The following is an 8,144-nucleotide window of genomic DNA, read 5'->3' as shown; positions in this document are numbered from 1 at the left end:
CCTATTTAAGAACAGTGGGCTGCCATCGTACGGCATCTGGGGAACAGTTCAGGGTTCAGGGCCATGCTGAGGGGCACCCTTCGGCATTGGTTTGTGCTGGACTCAACACTGCAACTTACTGGTTGCCAAGCTGAGCTAAAGCAACCCCAAACAAACCTTTCTCATTTTTATTTGTTAATGAACATTTCTTGTTGCAACCAATTTTTCAGAACATTTTTAACAAATACTTTCAAAAAGTGGTGGCTACTGTCCCCAGTGTCAATGACCCTCCTCTCCCTGCTCCCTCCCTGCAGGTTGAGCTACTCCATGCTTACCGCTTCACCTCCACTCTCCTCCTGCTCTCTCGCCCTGTGGTGACTCTCTGCTCCGCTAACACACGCCTCCTCCTCTGCCTGGCAGTGGCCACGGCTCTCCTTTACTCCTTCAATTGCCTGTGCCTGCTTTAGGTTGGGTACTGCAGCTGATGTTGAAGCTACTGCAGCCCTGGTCAGCAAACATATCGGTTATTTACATGCATTTGGCGGCAGCCGTCTGAAGACTTTTTTTATTGGCAGGCAAAGTGAGAAACAGAGAGCAGAGGGGGAGGGATCAGGGGCCAGAAAGAGATGTGATTGGGCCAGCCCAGTATAGAAAATTACCCAATGGGCAGCTCTCTGTGCTTTATGGGCCGGTCATTAACCGATTTTTAAAAAACAGTTATGATAAATAATTTACGTTACACCGGCCCCAAAGGCGCGTCGGCCCACTGGGCATTTGCCTGGTATGCCAGATTACCAGTCCAGCCCTGGCTGCAGGCATCCGACACACTAGTGAGCTTCAAATGAGGCTTAGGTACTGTTCACCATAGGCATCACTTAATTTTGAAAAGTGTTAGGGACATAAGGGCCCAGATTAGGGGTGTGATGATACACTTGGATCATCAGACGCGACGATGTAGGAGAACACAATGAGAAGACTTTTAACACTATTTTAAAGAAATATGAAATGCTTAATATTGGAGCAGGAGTATGGAGGTTCTCCCAGAGAAAACTGGAGCATTTAACACTTAATTTACTACATTCCGAAGACATTTTCTACTCCGATTTATGGTGGAAATGTCTGTATTTATATAAAGGGAAACAAAAAATTCAGCTGGCAGGTGGCAATTCAAAAATATAAAAATATAACAGATTATAATGCAGTAACCAGCTGCTTGTTTTTTTTTAACTTAAGTTACTTTTTTGGACAATGCACATTTGTTTCTTATAGATTTAAATTATTATTATGCAAATAAACCTTTCTTAAAGTATTTTTATTTTTTAGTTAAAATATTTTAAACAAAACCATTTCAAAAAGTGATGGGGACATGTCCCCAGCGTTAGTCCATTAGCACTCGATTGCTAAGACATTCACTATGACAACTTTTATAAGGGGCCAATGTGTCAATATTGTGTTTACAGCTAAATCCAAAGGTTATTGCAGCTTTAAACTTTAATTTAATTTTCATATATACATATATATTGTATAAGACAAATTAATTACTTAACTACCTGTTTACAAAATGTTTTGATATATAATGAAATGTGTGTAAAAGTGTCCGGAAACACAACTCAAGTTTTAAAAAGGAAGAAAAGAGATACAAGAACCATTCAACTTCCCATGGTTCTGCCAAATAACCCCTTTCTCTCATCCCTCAACTCTTTTCTTTGGTATCTAAATAGTGATATATAGTAGATCCAGAAAAGCTTTATGCTTCATGTCTAATACATTGAGATTATTCCTCTGCCACATCCTGTTGCATTTTGTTTGATTTGCGATGAAAGACTTTCCTTTGATTACCCACTGATTTATGATGTGTTGGATCAAACGTTGGCATGATCAAAAGAGTTTGTGTGAAATGGGTAGCACTTTACAGTTTTGGGAGATTATTGTCTTTTATCATGAATTGGTTTAAATTACCTTCCTTATTTCACTCTTTTATCTTGTCACAGTTGTTTTGGTTGACAGCTTTAACAGTTGTATCAGACAGCTTATGGATGATGACTGTCAGGCCATTATTGATTTGGATCATCATTTTGATTTACAAAATTGTTGTTGATGATGATTAGATCACGCTGAGGGCATGTGTCATGGTAACAGTGATGAGGACAATGGTGATGTGTGACGATAATGACAATTATGGGTGGAGGAAAAGTGGAGGAATTAAAAAATTATTAGATTAGTTTATTTATTGTGTTACTTGAAATTCCAGTGACAGACCGTCACTTCCTTCCTCTTACATTACACTAAACCAGGACAACACACATGATTGAACTTAATTATTTAATTGTGCCACCCACATTTGTCCTGTTTGTAACTAGACCTGTACCTGTCCCTTCCTCACAATGTGCATATGATCCTTGCATCAGATTGTAGTGTTGTATTAATAAAAGCTCTTGACAGTTCACTGAATCATGTCTTACTTTTTAACACAGCAAGTGACTGCTGCAGGATTTTATTTCACATTCCCTATATGTTAGCTGTATTGTGCTGAACTGATACTGAACCCCTCAGGCATCACAGTTCCTCACTATCTACTATCCAAACTGATGTGATCAGATACAAGTGGAGATTGCAAAGAATTCAGTCAGACTTCACAAATACTCATAAATATGGGGGGAACATAAAAAAAGAAAGAAAGAAATATTTTGGATAGCTTTCTTATGTCTCACCATATACATAGAAAAGGAATCCCGTACAAAACTCTTTATTGAATAAATGGACCATTTACAGCCTAGGAAATCTCAAAATATGGAGCATAGTAAATATCTATATGGAAAACATAGTTGGCATTGAGTAAGAAGAATGACATTAGAGCACATGTTTATTTCTATAGTCATCATGTAATCCTTTAAAGTTCAGAAAAGGGCAAAGCCAGTTCCAAAGACTCCAGACTTTCAATTCTATTTGTATCTATTTCCATTCAAAGCTGAATGGAAAGATCAGACAGCAGTCATGTAACTTAGTGGAGGGGTGCCAGTTCAGCTGAGGGTAATTGGATCACCCACGGTGTTTCCACAGACATACATGCACTGCTTGTATGCACTGATTTAAACTGTGACCTATTACGTGCAGCAGGACACCAGTGATTTCACAATAGATCAAAACACTTAATTAATAATAAAAGCTTTGTAAGACAAGTCCTGGCCAAAGGGACAGGCAGGTGGACAGGCAATCAGGTGTAAAATAACTTACTAGTAGTGATCTGACATCTCGCTGGCTCTTCAGTAGCCTAAATGTGTTGTTGTTGAAGCTACGTCATGCCACCAGTTCAGTGATCATACAACAGTACTTTTTCAAAGGCCAGAGAGGTCAAACATTTCAACCTGACGTAATTGTATTTCAAGTAAAACAAGTGCAGGGCGGAGCAGTGGAACAGTGGTTCGCACTGTTGCCTCACAGCAAGATGATTGTGGGTTCAAACCCCAGTTACCCTGGCCTTTCTTTGTGGAGTCTGCATGTGTCTGTGTGGGTTTTCTCCGGGTGCTTCGGCTTCCTCTCACCATCCAAAGACATGACATGCAGATTAGGTTAATTGGTGTTTCTAAAATTGTCCTTAGGTGTGACTGTGAGTGGTTGTGTGTCTATGTGTGGCCCTGCAAAGGTGCTGGTGACCTGTCCAGGGTGTGCACGATGTGAGCTGAGATTGGCTCCAGCCCCCTGTGTAGAGGGTCGCCCCTCTACACAGGATAAGCAGTTGACGATGGATGGATGGTAAAACAAGTGCAGGTGATGATTCTTCTTTTGAAACTTGCTAATGTTCCTGGCATCAAGTATACATAGTTCAAATTCTACATTTTGTTCACCCAGCAAAAACCTGTTCACCTGGCAAAAACACTTGGCACAGATTTATTTCCTAAATCTCTTAAGTAAACATTCTTCTAATAACTTTTGGGGCAGAAGGTTTGCATGGTTTCAAATGTGTTCAAAAAAAGCGGCTCAAATATGCAGTTTACTAACCCGTTTGACACCATTACCAGATGTGTTTACAGGGTGATTTTATAGTGAGGTTAAGGATATTATTTCACTTGTTTGGGCATGAACGCTTTTTAAGGACATGCAGTGTGAGACAGCTACAGTATTCAGTCCAAAAAATCACTGCATAAACAAAACCAGTGATGGAGCAATTTAGCTTGAATTTATTTAAATGTAAGGGCAGCCACATCGCTCAGTGATCACAGGAAGCAAAAGTAAATCTAAATAACATATAAAGTTGTAGATATTGTCATTCTCCTCTGCAGATATCTGATTTTGATGCATGCTTGATTTTAAAATGTGAAAATATGTGAAATGTCAGCAGGATGACTCTGTTCTGAACATAAGTAGGCCTGAGTGTTGAACAACAGAGAGCAAGCTGGCCAGTCTATTAATAATAAGAAGCAATAAGAATACACACTGAATGATACAAACTGAATGAACCTAGCCTAAATACAGCACATCATTCACCATTTTCGATCAATTTATAGATCTAATTGCTAACCGCTAACAGCAGTATAAGGAAAATAGTCTGGTCGTGATTTTCCAGTGGACTAGTGGAGAGGAATAGCACAGGAAACGTAAAAGAACCAGTTAATAGGCTGGGCAATATCAATGTCAGCCTCGAACTAAAAACAACACCCCTAGTGATTGGATCATTGATTGGCTTTTTCATTGGCTGGCTCGGCTGTCCATCAGTGGCTGCAGTGTGCTGGTTCGTTTAAACCCATGATTTACGCAGGGCGACTAATCTTCACTGAGGTTACAGCCGTAGGATTGTGTCGCAGCGTTTCCCTGCCGAGGCGCTGACACAGCATCTGTTGGAATACGAGCTCACCTCTGAAAACCAGCTCCATCTTCGTCCCCTGTAGACTACCGCCCAGGAGCGACCACACGGAATAACTGAACGCGTAAATGGAGTTTCAAACGGTGTCGTGACTGTTCTCTCGCCGCCTCTCACCCTGCAGAAGATTGCGTTGAAGTTGCACTCCGCATCCATACCGCCGCGGCTCTCTCCCTCGCAGACATGGGGACCGTCCTCTCTATATCTCCGACGACGAAGAAGTCCTCTATTATGGACTCTGAGGTCGCAGGAGATGGGCTCAAAAACGACAAGAGCCTCAAGCGACACTCGATGTTTGTCTCTCTCTCCTGGAAGAAGCTGGTGGCCAATTCGGCCAAGAAGAGTGCCAAAAAAGTGACCCCGAACCCACTGCCCGCCCGCGAACTCCCGTCCAGCCAGGTGGCTCAGCTGAACAGCGAAAACATCAGGAAAACGCACCAAACCGAAGAGAAGAAACCCAAAGCGCCCATCCCGGTCCCGGTGCCCACGGTCCCCACGCAAAACAAGGAGGCCTCCGTCCCGAACGGGAGGCTCTCCACGGTCCAGAAGCAACCCAGCAACCTGTCTCTGGTGTCACCGAGGCGGATAGTTATCCAGGCTTCAACCGGGGAGCTGCTTCGCTGTTTGGGGGACTTCATGTGCCGCAGGTGTTATAAACTGAAAGCGTTAAACAGCGGAGAGGTGATCCTCTGGTTCCGAAATATTGACCGGACTCTTTTGCTCCAGGGCTGGCAGGACCAAGGCTTCATCACGCCGGCGAACGTGGTGTTCGTGTACCTGCTGTGCGAGGACACAGTGGCGGACAGCATTGACAGCCCGGCCGAGCTGCAGGGCACCTTCCAGACGTGCCTCTACCTCGCCTACTCCTACATGGGCAACGAGATCTCCTACCCGCTCAAGCCGTTCATGATCGAGGCGAACAAGGACGTTTTCTGGGAGACTTCACTCCGGATCATCAACAGGATGAGTGCCAAAATGCTGCAGCTGAATGCGGACCCGCACTTTTTCACCGAGGTCTTCCAGGACCTCAAAAACCAGCGAGACACCTGCGAGTCAAACCTGGACCGCTGACATGGAAACAACCGATACACACACACACATTTTTGTTTTTATTTTTGAAGATGAATGTTGCAGCATAATCACATGACGGTGGTTTTGAATGTAAAGGCCAACAGTGAAGGCTTCTCACGTCTGGGCTGAATATCTCTCTAGTGATGTTACACAACTCCAGTGTGGTGTTTAGGCTACAGTAGGAGATTTCATAAATGCATGCCAATGGTAAATTGTCTTCTTTCGTTTTGTCCCCCTGGGTGACTGGGGGAATTTGACTTCGTGGCACAAATCACACCCGAAGCGACACTCAAATACCCCGTTTGGTTCAAGATTAGCCCATTGTCTGGGTAAGTGAGTGGATGTCGCAGTGAGGTGGACAAGAATAGATCTGTGTTTTTGAGGAGTCGAGAGGCGGAGCTGTCCGAGGTGCTGACCTGTGCAGCCATTTCTCCTCCGCTCCCTGCTATTTGAGTCACTTGGCCACGACAGGAGCCAAGGGTGGCTTAAGAGGACCAAAGTCAGCCCCATACACCTTAAGCACATAAGCTTAAGCCTTGTATGTGGAGGTGTACAGAATTTTGTGTTTAAGAAAAAATGTGCTAGCCGATAGTTAAGCTGTTAAACATGCCACAGATATCAGAAGCATGTTACTTGAAGGGGACAAAACATATTGCTTGGTATAACTGTAGATATTCCTCTTATGGGTAACAGAGGTGAAAAGCTAGTTTCCATCTGCAAACCATGACTGGATACTGCAGACAAACATCATGCTGTGTATGGCTATCTTCACACCTGGGTGGAATATGGCTGTGTTCAGCTTCTTTTGTGTGATTAAAACCACCATTTTCTTCATATAAGCCACCTCACCTTGAATAAAAAAATGCCTACCAACCTGATGCTGTAGTGAGTTAGGCCTACCTGTAAATAAGCTGTTTGATCAATTTGAATATGAGGTTTAGTGGGGCAGAAATGTAAAATCAGTGAGGGGAGTATCTTCCCCTTGGAATGTGATAAGCCGCACTAAATGGGCCCAAAGATGGTTGTTTGGCCATCTATGGGCCCAAACCATCAACCCAAGGCCTCTGTTGTGTATTGCTTTCCAATATATTGCAGAGGCCAACATATAGAGACTGAATGGAATGTACAGTTTTTCCACGAGATTTTCGTTTTTAAATCTCATATGTGCCAAATATTAAATACGCTTGGCCTGACACTATATGGTTTACATGTACATATCCCATATTTTAACTTTGCTCGTTATTTTACATGTCTCTGCCTGTTTTGAAAGTGGCTGTACATGATTTAGTTCAAGTATAACAAAAAAACAAAAACAAATAGAGCTTAATGGTCAAATGGTATTTTTGCCCTGCTCTTGTGAATGTGCTGTGGGCTTCGGGTATGCAGGGTTCAGCTCACTTTCAGTGCAGTCAATTCAGGATAGGCGTCTCTTCGTACTATAATGTAAATATTGAATGTGAAGGTCTCATTATTAAGTGACAGAAGACTTTATTTGCACACATCATTGCAGTTTCTATAAGCTAAAAGTGAAAACCTGAAATCAAGCTTGTAGGTCAAACCTGACCGTTTTTAATCAGTATTATACTCCTTCTAAGTGATCATTGTGATGTTGTGTTGTGAACCCATTGCTTGGAAAGTGGAATATAATGCTGCTATTTTGCACAGCTGTGAACAAACCTTTGGTGTTTTGCACATTGGTATAACATAACGGTTGTGTACCAGTGTTTTCTTTCAGGCACTGGAGTGCTTGCCATTACGTTTGCAGTTAATGTCACCAAGTCTTGCTCTAGAATGACCATCTGTGAATTAGATCTTTTGTACAGTTAATTTTTCCTGTATGTCAGCTATGGAACGTGATATTTATATGTATGTGTTGTCTGTGGCGTTGCGCTACAGTTGCATTCACGCTCTCTACGTGTTAATAAAAGGTCAATAGAGTAATTGTTTATGGTGACAATGATGAAATAAATCCAAATTTATGTAGGAGCTCGTCTCATTGTTTTGTTCATTTAACACTTTGTCTTAATGTTTGTGTGTGTGTGTGTGTGTGTGTGTGTGTGTGTGTGTAGTACCATATATATTGTAATGTATGAGCGCACATGTTTTTGAAGCAGTACGTAACTTGGATAACCTCTCATCCACTCACACCACCCACTAAGCCTTTGATTTGCAAGGAACTCTTGAGACACAGTTATATAATAGAAATAAGTCCATGACAAACATGCTTACTGGGATG

At 42.4% G+C, this 8,144-nt stretch overlaps 1 protein-coding gene across 1 annotated transcript; it reads left to right on the top strand.

Moving 5' to 3' along the window:
• The first annotated feature begins 4,690 nt into the window (after positions 1–4,690).
• On the top strand, positions 4,691–7,893 carry LOC119904597 (cyclin-dependent kinase 5 activator 1-like). The gene has a single exon (XM_038721390.1). It carries the CDS (start codon positions 5,021–5,023, stop codon positions 5,906–5,908), a length of 888 nt encoding a protein of 295 aa, XP_038577318.1. The 5' UTR covers positions 4,691–5,020; the 3' UTR covers positions 5,909–7,893.
• The last annotated feature ends 251 nt before the right edge of the window (positions 7,894–8,144 follow it).

This window comes from Micropterus salmoides, unplaced genomic scaffold (genome assembly GCF_014851395.1).
Source record: "Micropterus salmoides isolate LMB-PRFRI ecotype aquatic unplaced genomic scaffold, ASM1485139v1 Ms_hic_scaffold_15, whole genome shotgun sequence".
Classification (NCBI taxonomy): domain Eukaryota; kingdom Metazoa; phylum Chordata; class Actinopteri; order Centrarchiformes; family Centrarchidae; genus Micropterus; species Micropterus salmoides.
This window is presented reverse-complemented; position numbering and strand designations above follow the sequence as displayed.